Below are 16,176 nucleotides of genomic sequence, written 5' to 3' on the forward strand. Positions count from 1 at the left end.
CATCAGCAGAGAAATGAGAGCTACTCAGAAACCTGGGGATAGAACAATGAGAAAAGTTTTTTTTCATTAGAGGTGTTACCAGTCTGAACGGGACGAATGCAGAACTGGGTTTTGGCACCTGGTTTTGCAAAAACGTACACTGAGGAGTACTTAAACATTTACTGGAGTAGGGCTAATTACACTGATAAATAATGATGCATTAAGGTAACAAGATAACAGCTTTTATTTGAGGATAAATTTAAATGTAAGGACAAATTCTCTCATTTGGTTATAAGGTAAACTCTGTGAACAAATATTACTAGTCTATTACAGTAATTAATGTCATTATTTATTCTAGACATAGGGATTGGGAACAAATTCAGACAAATATCCAGATCATCAACATTTGGCTTCCTTGGAAGGTTGGGGTTTTATTCAGGTTGATTAATAGACACTCTTGAGGATTTTGGAGCTATTTCTGAATGGAAATGAACGGGGTATCATAGCAAAACTTTGAGGCTAAGTAACAATACCCTTGTTTCACAAAGAGGGAAGCTGAGTCAGGTGGAAAGGTGCCATCTTGGTAGTGTGCATGCTTAACTTCATACCCACAGGTAAGCCGCTATTCAACAAAGCCCTTGGTAAGTATGGAAATCATGCCCTTAGGTGGTTCACTGAAATGCAGGGGTATCGTTGTACATCAAGAGAGCCAGAACCAGAGATCAGAAATCCAATTTCCCATTTTATGCACTCCCTACTCAGCTGCCTTACTCCCTTCAGTTTTTGGCCTTCCTCCTAAGAAAACAGCATTTATGGCAGCACACCATTTGCTTGCTTATCCATCTGTCCTCATCTATTAACTTCTGAATCTGCTGAGCAGTTCTAGGCAAATATGATGGAGAGCTGAAACCACAAGCTGATTCCTACCAGTTACATGGAAATAGGTAGCTCTGTAAAAGTAAGAGCTCTGATGTATGCCCTGACTGAAATAAGGGCCACAGCATGAAATTATTCTAAAGAAATAGTAATAAAAACTATCTTTCATTAAATACAATATAGGAGATGCTCCTCGAAGTATAAATCTAATAGAAATAACTTTGCTGGTTCTGTTGATCACAGAAGTGCTCATTTTCTTTGGTAAAACAAGACATTAATTGCACAGTAGTTTTGCACATGACTAGTTCTCTCATATCCCATGCTACAGATTTCAGCTTAGGTCTAGTCACCTGTAGCTGTGGCTGGTACGTGACTTAGTTTAAAGCAAAGCAATGAAAAATTTCAAAACACAGCTCCTCTGGCACCTCTCTTGTTACCGATGCTGCAAAACACGTTTATCTTGATGTAGCATTACTTTCCTAACTCAATTGTGGCATGCTGCAATTGTCTGTCAAGGAAAATGGATGTTTTCAATAACACCCATTAGAAAATGCGTGTACATGGTGCTCCACAATTCAATGAAGCTGTGGGCAGATGGAAGCATGGAGATGAAATGATGCCTGGAAAAGCTCTTCTTCTTTTACCTGTCTGGAGGACTGATGTTGCTGATGGATGTCTCAGTTGTGCAGAGTGCTTGCAGTTCACTCTGCGCTGAGATTTGTGCATTAGTAAGCTTGCCATCTTCTGTCACCTTTGCTTTCTTTGTAAGGAGAGGAAACATCCCAAGTTATGGCCTCGGAGAGCCATGTCCAGGTGAGGGCAAAGGGTGCATAAGGTCTGAACTCATTCGTAACCCGAGTTAGGAGCGGATGAAGCACAGCGCACCGGCGGCCGCTGCACGGCGGAGCCGGGTAGGGCCCGGCGTGCCTCTGCTTTGAGCTTCACAAATTTGATATTGGCGTTGCCCTCTGCTGACCAGTCCCAATATTGCAATGCTAAACATCCTTGTCCTCTTGGAAAACAAGCGCGTGCCCTATTGCAAGTTACAAAACAGGGACTTTGGGTTATCTTCGGTCATACGTGGTCTGTGGAACTATACAGACTATACACAGCTGTGGAAATGAAGGCAAACACATGGTATAAGACTACCAAGTCATAATCAAAGGCTATTTTTGGTGTTTATTTATGTAGCAGAGTCTCTGGTGTAGTCCCCAGAGAGGCCACACTGCCCAGCAGGGTGGGTGGCTGCGGCATGTCCTTTCACTCCGGGTTGTGAGAGGAAACGTGAGCTCGGTCCTATGCTGAATCGAGACTCCTGGATTTTGCTGCTTTTCTGATGGGTCACACATGATTGCCGGTTCTTTGTGGTCTGAGGTTGGTTCATGCGTGTTCTGCGTTTTTGCCTTTTCTGTTGGAAGTTCTAGTCCATATTTAGGTCTTTTGCTGGTTGATGCTTAGATAGCTATACTGCAGAAGCACGTATTTATGTGCATACGTCTCCCCCACGCAGTAATTCAGCAGGCACTATCTAAATTGCTGTGTAGAAACCCCTGGGCGCAGAAGCTTTGTGGTAAAGATATTAAAAACTTTTTTCTTTCAAGTTTGCCATATGTTCTCCTTCAGACTTTCTCTGTTGATCTTTCAGTAGGTTTAAGGCTAATAGATAGATGGTGTTTGGTGTATGAGGTTCTCTGCCCCAGAGAAATGTCAAAATTTTAGATGGTGAATCAAAACCGGCTATAAGATCAGTCACATTTTTGTTTCTGCAGTGTGGAAAAAGTAGATCCAGAAATGACTGGAGAAGGAGACTTGACAGCTACTTCTAGTTCTTCAGTGCAGAAATCTATCAGGGTGATAGATGTATAGATTAAAACAGTTTATGCAGTCCAGCCCGGTCAAACATGTTTTTACCCTGTTTAATAAGGTAGAGGGGTGGCAATTGCAATGTGTGAGTTGTCTGGAACAGGTGTGTAAGACAAGTCTTCAGAGCAATCTCCACATAAGTAATCCACATAAGTATCTGTCTGGCTGCCAGTAGAGATCCTGCAATTGCTGCTCGACTCTAAGATTCCAGTAAAGAAATAAACATTTTGTTGCTGTGTTTAGAATAATAAGCATATCCATCTTGTAGCTGGAGCTCATTTGGCAGCCTCACGCGCACTAGGAAAGCTGGAATGGGATGCTGGCAGCTTTTGGCCAGCCTGTCAAGCAGTTGCATATCTTCCGCCCAACTGGCTACGTTAAGCAAATGGTTTTAATCTCCTGCAGGTAGATTTGCAATTTCTGCAGCTACTTCAGCAGCTGCCTGCTGAGAATTATGAAGATGAGACAAGCAGTCAGGTGATGTGTTTTTAGTTCCTAGATGGTATTTCATGTCATGCATACATGGCAGTTATCTCACTGGCTGTCGGTCAGCCCTCATTGCCAGTCATCTGAATCCTCTCATTGCGTTTTCAGAGGACTCCAGTTTGTGTGCACTCTGAGTTTGCAGGTCACAAATGGGCTTTTCCATTTTTGCTGTAAGCTATATGCTTCCTTTTCCATGCTGGGATGTTTTCTCTCATTTTACACAAGCGTGCCAGAAGCAAAGACGATGTCCTTCCCAGGGTTGCCCTGCAGCTCTGGGAGTCAGGTGCCACTTGTCACAGCTGTTAGTGTGACAAGTGTTATCATGAGACAAAAGTATGTAGAGTGTAGAAGTGCTGAGCTCTCTGAGATTGAATCTTCCACTTCTCCAGAAGCAGCCAGAGCAATTTCTATCATCTGAAGTATGCTAGATATTCAACAAAACAATGGTACTAATCTTTCATTAAATGAAACATAATTAGGAATAAACATTGTACCATGATGTAACACTGAAGAGAGAAAATGCTGCTTGAAGTTATTTCAGAGCTGGGACTTTTGTAACTTAGAGTCCAAGTGAGGTGTCGGTACCCCTGGAGAATTTTTATGACCAAGAAAAGGTAACTGCCTATCAGTCAGTGCTTCATTCTCCTGATTGTCAGATTTAATGTGAATCTTTCTTCATTTTAAGCTTACCTCTCCCAGCAGTATCCATCCATGGGCATGATGGATAGTACCGGGAACGGTGAGCTTAAAATGAAGCATTTTGTCATTCCACTCTTCAAACTTTCCTTCTTGCAAACCAATCCCACTTCATTCAGGGTACCAACTTCCCTTGATCTCTGCCTTTCCTCTCTGCTGGGCTCTCCCCTGTTGGTCCCCCTCTTTCGTCTCCAGTGCTACTCTGTACATGAAGTCTTCCCTATAATCAGCAGTGCAACACCTCCCATGTCATAGTCTCTACAGCTTCTAATTCATTCCACGTGGTATTTTTGTGTTCTCCCCAACACTGTGATATTTGACTGTCTACAGTTACCCATCCCCTTTGCTGCAAAGCTGCAACTGATTATTCTTCAGTACATGTAATACCTTCCTTTCATCCTCAGCAAGCCGTACATATTTTTTCCAGATGTATCTTTGCCAAGACCATTCTGAATGCTGACTCTGTCCTCCAGTGCTTGCCGTCCCTCCCAGCTTGCCATCGCCTGGAGATTTAGTAAGTGTGCTCTTCCCTGCGGGAGCCAAGACAGGAGTGAGGCTGTCTGAGGCACCGGAGCACGAAGGGACCAAAGAGAGTGAAGTAAAGCACCAAGATGGTTTTCCTCTCATGCTTCGTGCTCTGGCTCTTTGGTGAGTGGCACGTCGTGAGGCCGGGCGGCACTTGCTCCCCCACCAGCGACCACGTTTCCAGGTCCCTTGCTGTGTGCTCTGCTGAGCAATGCCTTGCTGAGCCCAGCTTGAGCAGGCCAGGCTTTTACCGCAGGAGGTCCTGGGCCAGCCCAAAGTGATTTTCGAGGCAAGTTAGGTGGCATGAAGGTGTGCACTCCTGAATGTGCCTGCCTTCCCAAGAGCTGGCAGAGCTGTCTCTAACCACATGCTCTAAGCTGTGGCAACTGGTTTCAGTTGATTAAGTGTTAGAAAAAAAATTCCCCTTTGCAGCTTAAATATATTGCCTCTCAGTGTAATTGAGTCTCCCTCCTTGCTCCTTTTTATTACAAGAGGATGGATAAGCATTGGATTTACTCTTCTAAACACACTCATTACTTTGTGTACCTTGTCATGTCACTCTCTATTTGTCTCTTATCTTGCTGACAATGGGAACTGAGCTTTCACTTCTTTTTATTGCAGAAATTTTTCTGTGCTTCTAATTGTTGTTGTCACCTGTGTCTCAGTGGGATGTTCAGATAGAGTTTCAGGCCAGGGATGACCTTTACATTTCAATATTATTAATCTTGCCTATTCCACAGGTGACATTTGTGTTGCTCCAGGGAGCAAAGGTTTCCACTGAGCAGTGAACAAGAGCTCTCCTGTGCATTTTACAGAGAAGCCACAGTTACTACAGAAATATGGCTGAGGAACCCAAGCTAGGTCCTCACCTGCAAATTACCACCTATTTATCAGTCTTATTTAACCAGTTTTAAGGCCCAAATAGATGTTATTCTTGAAACCTGTTGTGGGTTGAGGAAGCCACTGCTGATCATAAGAGCACAGCATGAGTTGTCTATGGTACAGTACTGCCATGGGTGAACCCGGTAGGCAGCTCAGCCCCACTCAGCCGCTCGCTCACTCCCCCCAGCAGGACGGGGGAGAAAATCAGAAGGGTAAAAGTGAGAAATCTCGTGGGCTGAGGTAAAGACAGTTTAATAGCTAAAGCAAAGCAGAACAAGGAATTCATTCACTGCTTCCCATGGGCAGGCAGGTGTTCACCCATCTCCAGGAAAGCAGGGCTCCATCATGCTTAACAGTGACTTGGGAAGACAAATGCCATCACTCCAAACGTCCCCTCTTTCTCCTTCTTCCCCCAGCTTTTATTGCTGAGCACAACGTCATAAGGTATGGAATATCCCTTTGGTGATTTGGGGTCAGCTGTCCCGGCTGTGTCCCCTCCCAACTTCTTGTGCACCCCCAGCCTACTCGCTGGTGGGGCGGTGTGAGAAGCAGAAAAGGCCTTGACTCTGTGCAAGCACTGCTCAGCAACAGCTAAAACATCCCTGTGTTATCAATGCTGTTTTGGTCACAGATCCAAAACACAGCACCACACAAGCTGCTATGAAGAAAATTATCCTAGCTAAAACCAGTACAAATATTTATGCAGAACTGAGCAAAACTTGATACTGTTTAGCTTTGGCCTCTGAGATGAAACAGGCCAGAAGTGCCGTTGCTGTGCTTTTATATCATTATCTCGTATTTATTTGCATTACCACGGCGCACCCCCAGAACTTGCATTTGGCTTAGCTGTTTCTTCCAGAGGAGCACCCCAGCTGGCTCCAAATACTTGAGGAGCTGGAGGAGCCAGCATCCCTTTGGTAGTCTTTCCATGGGCTGATCATTTCCAACAGGATTTGACAACACAGTGAACAACAGCAACAGTGTGCCATGAGGGCACAAAAATAGGCCTTAATTGCCCTGAGCAGCCTCCCTGGGGACACCCCACCCCACCAGCACTCTCTGCCCAGGTGGAGGCACAGGAGCAACAGTTCAGCCAGGGCTTGACCCTGTTAGAGGCTGAAATATGTAGCATGAAATTGTACTCGTCACAGAATAACTGAGGCTGGCAGGGACCTCAGGAGGTCTCTAGTCTGATCCCAAGCAGGAATTCAGACCAGGTTTTGTCTACTCTGGTCTGGAAAACCTCCAAGGACTGGACGGCATAACCTCTCTGGACAACCTGTTGCACTGCCTGGATGTCTCAACCTCTCTTGCTTCAACTTATGCCTGTTGCTACTTGTCCTCCCACCTCACACTGTGAGGAGCCTCACTGTCTCCTTGATGACCCCTCATAGGCACTCGAAGGGCCATTAGGTGCCCCTGAAGACATCCCTCCTCCAGGCTGAACCAGCCCAGTTGCCCCTGCATCTCCTCACAGGGCAAGTGCTCCAATCCCCACCACCTTGGAGGCCCTCCATGAGCTCCCTCCAGTTTGTCCATGCCCTTCCTGTATTGTGGGGCCCAAAACCAGATACTCTACCCTACACATGGTCTACCAATTGCCAAATAACTCACCACTTCCCTCTATCTACCAGCCAAACTTCTGTTAATACAGCCCAAATCAGGAACTTAACCAGTTAAAAACCCCTAAAAAAAAAAGCCAAACACAAAACCCACAGGTTTCTCAGGGCTTGTTTTTAAAGCTAGAGGAGCTCCCAAATCCAGTTCACATGTGGCTGTGCCAGCGTAACTGAGATGGTACCATGCCATGGTACTAGGACTCAGTAGCCAAGGAAGGGAACGGGGGGATAAAGGGCTTGAGGAAGCCAATGCTGTGGGACACTGTGTTGAGGAATCCCAGCCTGGTGTGTATCCCCAGACCCTGGCTTTTACTATGCTCTTTTCTTCCTCAGGAAGTAACTGCTTAGTATTTTAAGTTTTCTGCCCATAAATGTCTCCACCTACTGAAACATATCACCCCGCTCCATACAGTGCAAACACAATTGGCTGCCCCACAGGTTTAAATGCATGATTTCAGTAAAAAGCACAGATGTTCAGAATATCTTTCATAAGTAACTCATTTATGCTTTACAATAGCCAGTAAGGCAAGGCTGAAAAAAAAAAATACATCATCTGATTAAATAGTGCCTCTGTGTAACAACAGCAGTACTTGTTCCCCTTCTTTCAAAAATTGCTTTGGATTCATCAATTATCACACTCAAGCCCTTAGTTATTCAAAACAAGAATTAAATCATTAAAATGTCCATGATGTTTTTAATATCTTATCATGGTGTTTGGGATGCATATTCTGAAATGCTGGGGAAATATACTGTCTAGTCAAAACAGCAAGCTTATAGTTCATGACCCTATTAAAGAACATGTTATAAATATAAAATGCACTGTTGGACTTAAAATGTCAATATTCAGATGATTGGTTTCCTTTGAATATAGTTGGAACCAGGCAATGCTATACTATAGCCCAATGAAATCTAGTACGTGCTTCAATAAAAAAGGACAACAAGAAGAATTAGTGATTGCAAATTTATTACATGGAACAGCAAATTCCAGACAACCGAGCCACATAATAGACAACTAGTGCAATGGGAAGTCTCTTTTCTTTATGTAAACCAAGTCACCACGCCGGTAAATCGACCCATGAACTTCATATTCCATGGTATTCTGAAACAAATAAACATAGTACCATATTTTATGTTGAGATGTTGATCTGAATATGACTTAGTATTCAGTTCTGTATGTCTGGTCCTTCTCAAATTTAGAAATTAAATAGCTTCAAATTCTAGCACCAGAAGATTAAGATGGATGGAAGTTTGAAAGTTCGGATAAGTGCCCAGATCTGTTATTTGTACTCAAACATGAATCCACCCTCCTCACACAGTTCTCCTCTCTCCACCATGTCTCAACTCCACTGTCCTTTTAGAGTATGGAGGCATGGTGTGCATCTTGCAGCCAGGCTGGCTCAGGGGGCTGAGCTGTGGATAAAATTTACTGCTGTATGTAAGGCTAGGGCATGATTATAGAGTAGTGGCTTCTACACCAGCACTTTAATGAGATGTGTTTGATAGTCTAGCAATTCTGCTAACACTGGAGTATTCTGCATAGAGTACTTTCATGCAGTTTACTCTAATTGTTTTTGAACTGTTTTGCCCAAAATCTATAGGGACTCTCCGCCTGTTTGGCTTATCTTACTGGTTGTCAGCTCATGCTTCCAGTTACTCTAAACAGATCTGGGCAGCACTACCTGCCCCTACAGGCTTCATAGCTATGAAACATTTCCCACACACATGTGGACCTAAAACAAGAACAGTTGCACTGGCTCAAACCAGAGATCCATCTAGCTCCTTATCTTCCTTTCATCCATAAGAAGCAATGGATGACCAGGGCAGTGCCTAAGACCAGAGCAAGCAAGTAGCGATGCTGCTCTACAACACCCTCCCAAGCCTTTGGTTCCTTTCTTTCTGAAATGGTTTAATCCTGAATATACAGCAAAGGTATTCTTTACTTGTGTTTTCTTTGCAGTTTCTTTCCTATCCTTCTGTCCTGTCCCAAAAAACCCTAACCTGTTCAGTCAACAGCTGGAAGGAATTCTTATGTTGCAAACAGAAAATGGTGATCTTTTATCGTGCAGTAAAAGGTTGGAAGAAGAGAGACTGAAGGAGGGGACATGTACATTGACTGCCTTGTACATTTCCCATTAAAGCTCACTAAGACCTTTAATACACTTTCAAAGACGGATATGCAAGTGCTAGATGATATTATTAGATCTCACTGTCTTCCTTCCTTACAACCCCATCCCTGTTCTTTCTAGTCAATGTTTACCCCCAAACAGGTCCTAATTCTGATGTGAGGTTGACTCCCACCTGCATGCAGAGATCTGTATTAGTGGGCTCTCATGTAGGATTAGGTGACTGAAGGTCTCTTGGAACAGAGAGGAGTCTAGCTTTTGTGTCCTAAGTACAATTTACACCCTGTTTTTAAACTGTACGATTTCTGTACCATTTCTATCATTTTGCAGAGGATGAAAGCTCCTCCTTACTGAACCTTAAAAAGAGAAGAAAACCATCCTTTTGTCAAGAGCATACACTGTAAGTCTCTGAGCATGAAAAAAATGCATTTCTGCCCAGACACTTCCTAGTGACCATATGAAACATCCACGTGAGTATCTAGGTTTGTACTAGGTTTGTAATACTTCTGAGTAACTCCTTCTGTCATGAGGATCATCATTATTGATAAAAACCAGAACAAATTCTTGTCACTTTTGGATGCCTACTTACCACTGCCTTCGATAGTTCTTCCGTTTCGAGGCTGAAAAATATAATAATTAGATGGTTGTGCAGAAGTATTAGATGCCAGATTTATAAGCACACCAAAATACATCTCCCATCATGCAGACAGAGTACATAAGAAGGCTGCAGTACAATTTCCTTTAAAGGGACAACATGTCAAACACCAGGGGATACATGCAGGGTGGGTTTTGCCTTTGAATCCAAGAAATATTCATTCAGCCTCTGTCCAAACAGCTAACAGTCTGGCTTTAATTATTCTCATTAAGGGTCTTGGTCCCAATTCATTGGGGTACTATATGTAGATGCCTAAGAAAGAGCATATAAATACCAGCACTGAAAGTACCTGGCTGGACACACTTGAAGTGAGCTAAAATTTAAATGACAGCTGAACTGGGACTCTGGTTACCTGCTATGACCTACTTTATAATATTTTTTATTTTTTTTTAATGTGTTGAAGATATTCTTTAAAAAATAGTTTGATGTTAATCAGAGTGTGTCTAAACCAGCATATTCTGCATTAGACTGAGCCATAGTTCAGCAAGCCAATGCATGAAAAACATGAGAGAAATGATGATGTCCATAATTTTGCTTCGGCTTTTCAGCCTGTTATGCAGTGTGCCATTGCTTACTGGCCATACATTTCAGACAAAGTGAACATTCAGCTCACGCACATGTTTTATCAACAAATTTAGCATCAGTGCACCTTGGCAGTCTCAGAGATACAAGCCACATACTACTTCTGTCTTTGGATGATTTGGCTCAAGATAAAACATTTGCAGAGTCACCCCTTCAAATTAAAAAAAATGTTTAATCCATTACTACCCAGATCTCATTATCTTGTGGTCTTTTATTTGAACCAGAGCTTTTTAAGCAAATAGCTCCCTAAGCTTTCAAGCAAGGGATATTTGGCCTTTACTTAAAACAAGTGCAGCAAGAATTTGTGAAGGCAAGCAGTTGCTCATCTATGGATATATAACATTGTCTGTGATTCAGAATCTTTAAAGAGTAAGAGATTCAGATACCCTGAAAAGGAAAAAAGGCCGTCCCAGAGTCCCATGACTATCCTGTAAAATAAAACACAAACCATTAACAAAATACTTTAAACTCAGTTCCATAGATCTGTTGACAAGTTTTGGTGTCATTCCATCAGCATATCAATAATTCAAGGCTTTTTTCAGCAGCATACAAACAACGAGATGTTGATAGTCCCCAATGCCCATTCATCTGGAATGCTGATTAAAAATTAATACCCAAAGGGCATTGTCAAGAACTATCCATTCTGCCTAGTGTAAATATACTAAATTACCATAATTAGAGATTCAAAGGCTTTAGAAAGTGTATAAAAGAAAGCTTTACACATGGTGGATTGCTTTGCAGAAGCAGGGTCAGCACAGCTTTCTTCCCAACCACTGAAAAAACAAGCTGACTTTAAGAAAGCAGCAAAAGAAACAGGGAAAGGGCCATACTTCCCTGCCCGTTGCTACTTGCTTGTCTTCACGTTTACATACCTTCTTTGTAAACTTCGCAGCAGCAATCTGCGATTCCTGCAAGTGGACAGTGTAAGTTAATCAAGATGCTGTCATTTCTTTGGTTTGTTACAGAAATCCTCCATCACTGATGAGGTTGCTGCACTCCATGTGAGAAGAGAGATAATTGTACACTCACCACAGACAGATATAAGAACAGCAGCAAACCGATCTTTTTGAAGACTGATTTTAAACCTTGCCTTAACCAACATTACCCCATTTGTTACCATCATTCAACGTGCTTCCTTCACTGTACAGGAAAGCACAGCCGTGCTCTGGGGGGCGAAGCAGAGCTCAACCTGGAGCAAACGCAACCACTCCATTCCTCAGGCTTGAATTGTACCGATAGCTCTTACCTTGTTAAAATGTGGCTGCTCTTCACCTTTCAGACTGCCCTTGGTTTTAACCCAGGCATGATTGCTGGTTTTAAGCCTTCCCCTGCACCCTCGATTCTTCAGGAAATTGCTCGTTTTTCTACTCAGCCTTACATCAGGGAATAGAAACTTTCCCCATGACTTCATGGGAGCAGACTAAGGTCGGTGTCTAACAAAGCCCTGAACCTGCAGTCTGGTACACTGGCCAGGTTTGGGAGCCCTCCTGCCCATGGTACACGGCTGCCAGGCTGCATCCTCCCAGCTGGCCAGGAATGGGACAGCTCTGTGTGCTGCAGCCACAGTTATATCAGTGAACGGGTTTAGTTACCTGGGGTGGGCTTGAAAAACAAGCATATATAATGAGCAAGGACATGAAGACAGGGGATGAGAACACAGGAAAAGCATATGGATGGGAAACTGGAGAGGAGGAATTTAAAAAGACAAAACATACAAGCAAGAAGGAAGGAATCACGATTCAGGGTATGAGATGAGGATTTTCTTGGTTCAAGCATCAAGACAATGATTTATAGAGCAACTGCCATCAACTTACAGGGCTATGAAATACTATGGAAGAAAAAAGTGCTTGTTCGACCAATGTGCTTTAAAGAATACAAAGGAGGAGACTACAACAGAGTGTGAATGCTAGTTTTGTTCTGAGATGGTTGTTACATACCAAGCAAAGATAGAGACTGACTCATGACTCAGCCTGCCGTTTCAAATATCCTAGCTAATTTACAACACGTGAGAGTTTACTATGTGGAAGAAACATGGTAAAAACTGAGCTTCTAAACAGTGTGTTGGCTTGATTTTTAGGATGGAAATTTCAAATTCTCATGGAGGTGATTGCGATGTAGCTGGGTTTAGATAGCTCTTTCTGATTCCTTTGAAAGTGCCATCTGCAAGATTTATCTAAAGATTAGGCACTGAATTTAAATAGTCTATTAGTTCTCCCAAAAGATTTTAAGTTCCCCAGATGGAGTTCAAGTCCCATTCATGCCCAAATTGCCACTGACTTTGCCTTTCATAGTGCTGAGGCCTCATTCCTTCTCTCAAAACACCATCTACCTTCTCCACATAATCTATAACTCTGACTGAATCACATTTTTTTAAAAATCCACACAAATATAGGATCATGTAGAAAGTTGAAGTCCAGTTGAAATGAGTAGGATTTCATAACTGTTTCATTGGGTGCACTACATATAGACTCATGTTGGCAGTGTCTTCTCAAGATTCCTCGTGGGTTGAGAAAGTACAACTTCGTGTAATAAGAGATTTGACCAGCTGGGTAAAACTTTGCAATTTTTGCATAGGTCTTTTTCCATATTTCACATTTACATTTGATCTACCACTTAATCAGACCACACCTAGAAATCATATTGCAGATATGTATCTGGTATTAGTCATATCTCTTGAAAGAATACTGTATGAGACTCAGCTCCCAATCTTGAGGATGCATAACAGAGGGTGAATTTTTTGCAAAGTTAGTAACTAAAACAGTAACCAGGAATAAGGCTCCATTCAAGTTACCAGATGATTCTGGATGTCCCCTCATTAGCTAAGCTGCAGAAGCATAGGAGTCAATACTGAACTCAAAAACATTTATTAGACATTTAAGACTGAAATGCTAGAATTTTTTATACAATCAATTTCAGTATCAGAGTTTTATGGCTGCTTTAGGAAAGCATGCTTGGAATTATAATAAGCTAAAGACACTGGCAAGAAGAGATATTGAAATACATGTCAAAATACTTTCTATTATTGTCTTGAAGGCTCTACTCATGATTTGAAACAGAGGACTCAAACTCCACAAGTAAATTGGCCTTTTTAACATACCCAGGGGCTGAGTGAATTTTATGGGAAAGGCTCTTAATAAACTGGTGATAATAAAAAAGTGATATAAAGCAGAACTGACATTGAGCTAGGTCTTAATATGACTGCACCAATGAGGAAGAGCTATACGCAATAACTCCTCAGCTTGATCTTTTGGGTCTGAGTCAGAAACACAAAAAACCAAGCTCAAATAGAGTATTAAATCAGTAAAGCAACTCATACTCCTTCATGTTCAGCATTATCTTAAGGATGCTGTTGATCCAATGTTACATATATTTTTAGCATATTTAACCCTGTATTATTCAAAAGTGAGGGTCAGGTTAAAATACTGACTCCAGCTGTAAGTGGATATTTCGGTTCTTGAGCTCTGAACTGGTGAAAACCAGCAATTTCATATATAATTTAATGGAGTTAAGAATTACATGTAAAGTACTAATGAGAAGAAATAATCTTTTATATAATCTCCTAGATGTCCTAAACCATGATGATATTAGATTATACATTATTGTTTGGAGAGAAATGTCAAAAAGTTGGTTTTGGAGGGGTTGCTTTTTAAGTTTAAGGAGGGAGTACTTTGAAATAAAAGAAGCAATTACACCTTACCTCATTTGTATGCATGCTGTTGAATATGGAATAACAGAGATCCAAAACGGTGCTGGAGATCTGCAAAACCAAACAGTACTTTAATACATTTACTGAGAGGATGCAGCGTACATGGTTTGATAGAGAATGGGCTTGATTCTAATCCCAGAACAACTTAGATTGAACCCAGTTCCACTAAAACCACTCAGAGCAGGGCAAGACTTACTGACACTATTAGGAGCTGAAAAACTAGTATTTTATATGAGGAGAATAGACACGATACTACTAATGTTGTCAACATAGTCTTGTGCTATAAAGAGATCTAAATCAGCCTCTTCTATTTAAAATATGTTTTCCTATGCTAAGTGTTCTAGAAATGGCTTTGGGTTTTGGCATATTTAATCTACACTCATTTTCATCTACAAGTATTTCAGTCAATCAGTACTATAATCTTTAACCATATACTGAAATATACTGTCCCATACTCACTGCTGTGACAGGGATTTCCTGATGCATGCAATCACATTAGATGAGAAATAACTACAGCTCCAAAGAAAGTAAAATGTAAGACACCTGAACAACTGGCTCTGGGAACTATTTTCTACAAGTCTTGGTTTACAAAACTGAAAGATTTCAGAAAGAAAAAGAAATCAGCACAAAATGTTCAAAATTTCCAGATAATTCCTGATCCTGCAAAGATTTTTCTTTCCCCTTTGAAAATGAAAATGACCCCTGGGCTCCATATCAAATGCAGTGGGGCTGATCTTTCAAAGCTACTGAGGGTTTTTTTTAAACTGTTTGCAAGCTCTGGGCCAGAGACACCACAGCAGAAATGAGCTGTGAAAACTTCCCCTCACTCCCCCCTCCTCTGAGCATCCCAGAGAAAACCTGTCCACCCACCACCACAGAGCTGGGACCAGGCAGGACCCTGCCTGTAACTCCTACAGCACTGACCGACACTTCTTGCTTCAATGCTAGCTACCACTATGATGGGAAGAAAAGTACTTTTTTTTTTTTCTTTCTCCAGGTCTGAGTGAGCTCTGCAGGGAGGAGAGCACATCCACCAGCAAACTCACTCTGCTCTCCAGAGCCACCAGCTCTCTGGAGGAGGCTCTGCCACCTGCAGACATTGATGTTCAGGGCTACACAGGGCAATTAGTACATCCTGGAAGAGAGAGTCCCAGTAGATCAAACACATTACCAAAGTCAATTTACCTGGGGTTGATTAGACAGTTCCATCCACTGACTGAAACACAGTGCCAGTTGCTTTAAAAAAGTAAAGATTAGACATTAACAGTGGGTCTATCATACCTTGGGACCTGCATTTTAGCTCAGGGAGTCAGGACTGGCTAGTTATTAGCCTGCCCAGCTTTTGCTGACCCAGGTAACCTATTCTGCACCCAGCTGCGCATCACACCACTGCCCACACCTGTCCCATCTACCTCCCCGGGCAGCAAAGGGCTTCAGCCTCCCTACTCTCTTTACCACCCACCCCCAGGGATTTCATAACGTATTTCCAGTCCGTTGCCAATTTCCTACCTCATTTCCCTGCCATGGGCGAGTCTGGCTCCCCACCTCCCTCGGCCAGCCCGGGCTGGACCGGCTCTGTCCGACACCTCCACGGCGCATCGCTTTCAGAGGGGCTGGCGGGGGAGGCAAAGAGGGACATACCTGGCTTTCGGGCAGGTCCACGCCGTCCCTGTAGCGCGAGAAAGGCTGGGGGAACCCTGCGGGGACACGGGGGGGGACACGGCTGTGCGGGGATGCCGCGGAGCCCAGCCCCGACGGCACCCCTCGAGGGGAGACGACCCTTTCCAAGGTTTGGGGGTTCTCTTGTGTTTCCCCCTCCCTCCCGGGCGGGACGTACCTGAGCCCCGCGGGAGGGCGCAGAGGCAGCAGGCGGCGAGCAGCCAGGGCAGGGCGGGCGGCGGGGGCATGGCGGGGCGGCGGCGAAGCAGCCGGGCGGGCGAACGGGCCGCCTTTATGGGGCCGCCGCCGAGCCCGGGCCGCCGCCGAGCCAATGGGCGCCGGGGCGGCCCCGCTCCCGCTGCCGCTCCCGCTGCCGCTGCCGGGTACGGCGCTGCCGCGCACGCCGCCCCCCGCCCCCCCGGCCCGGCCCGGCCCGGCGTGACCGAGAAACCCCCGCCCGCGGATGACTCCCGGGGTCCCGCATGAGGCACCCTGTCCCCGCCCTTTGGAAACCTCCGTCAAAGC

At 43.7% G+C, this 16,176-nt stretch overlaps 1 protein-coding gene across 1 annotated transcript; it reads right to left on the reverse strand.

Moving 5' to 3' along the window:
* Positions 1 to 7,879: 7,879 nt before the first annotated feature.
* NMS (neuromedin S) lies at positions 7,880 to 15,899 on the reverse strand. The gene is made up of 8 exons (XM_050914865.1): positions 15,830 to 15,899; positions 15,634 to 15,689; positions 15,178 to 15,228; positions 13,984 to 14,043; positions 11,159 to 11,194; positions 10,673 to 10,714; positions 9,639 to 9,669; positions 7,880 to 8,025 (listed from the first exon to the last, which is right to left on the reverse strand). Exons 1-8 carry the CDS (start codon positions 15,897 to 15,899, stop codon positions 8,009 to 8,011), a joined length of 363 nt encoding a protein of 120 aa, XP_050770822.1. The 3' UTR covers positions 7,880 to 8,008.
* Between the last annotated feature and the right edge of the window lie 277 nt (positions 15,900 to 16,176).

Source organism: Gymnogyps californianus, chromosome 1 (assembly GCF_018139145.2).
Source record: "Gymnogyps californianus isolate 813 chromosome 1, ASM1813914v2, whole genome shotgun sequence".
NCBI lineage: Eukaryota > Metazoa > Chordata > Aves > Accipitriformes > Cathartidae > Gymnogyps > Gymnogyps californianus.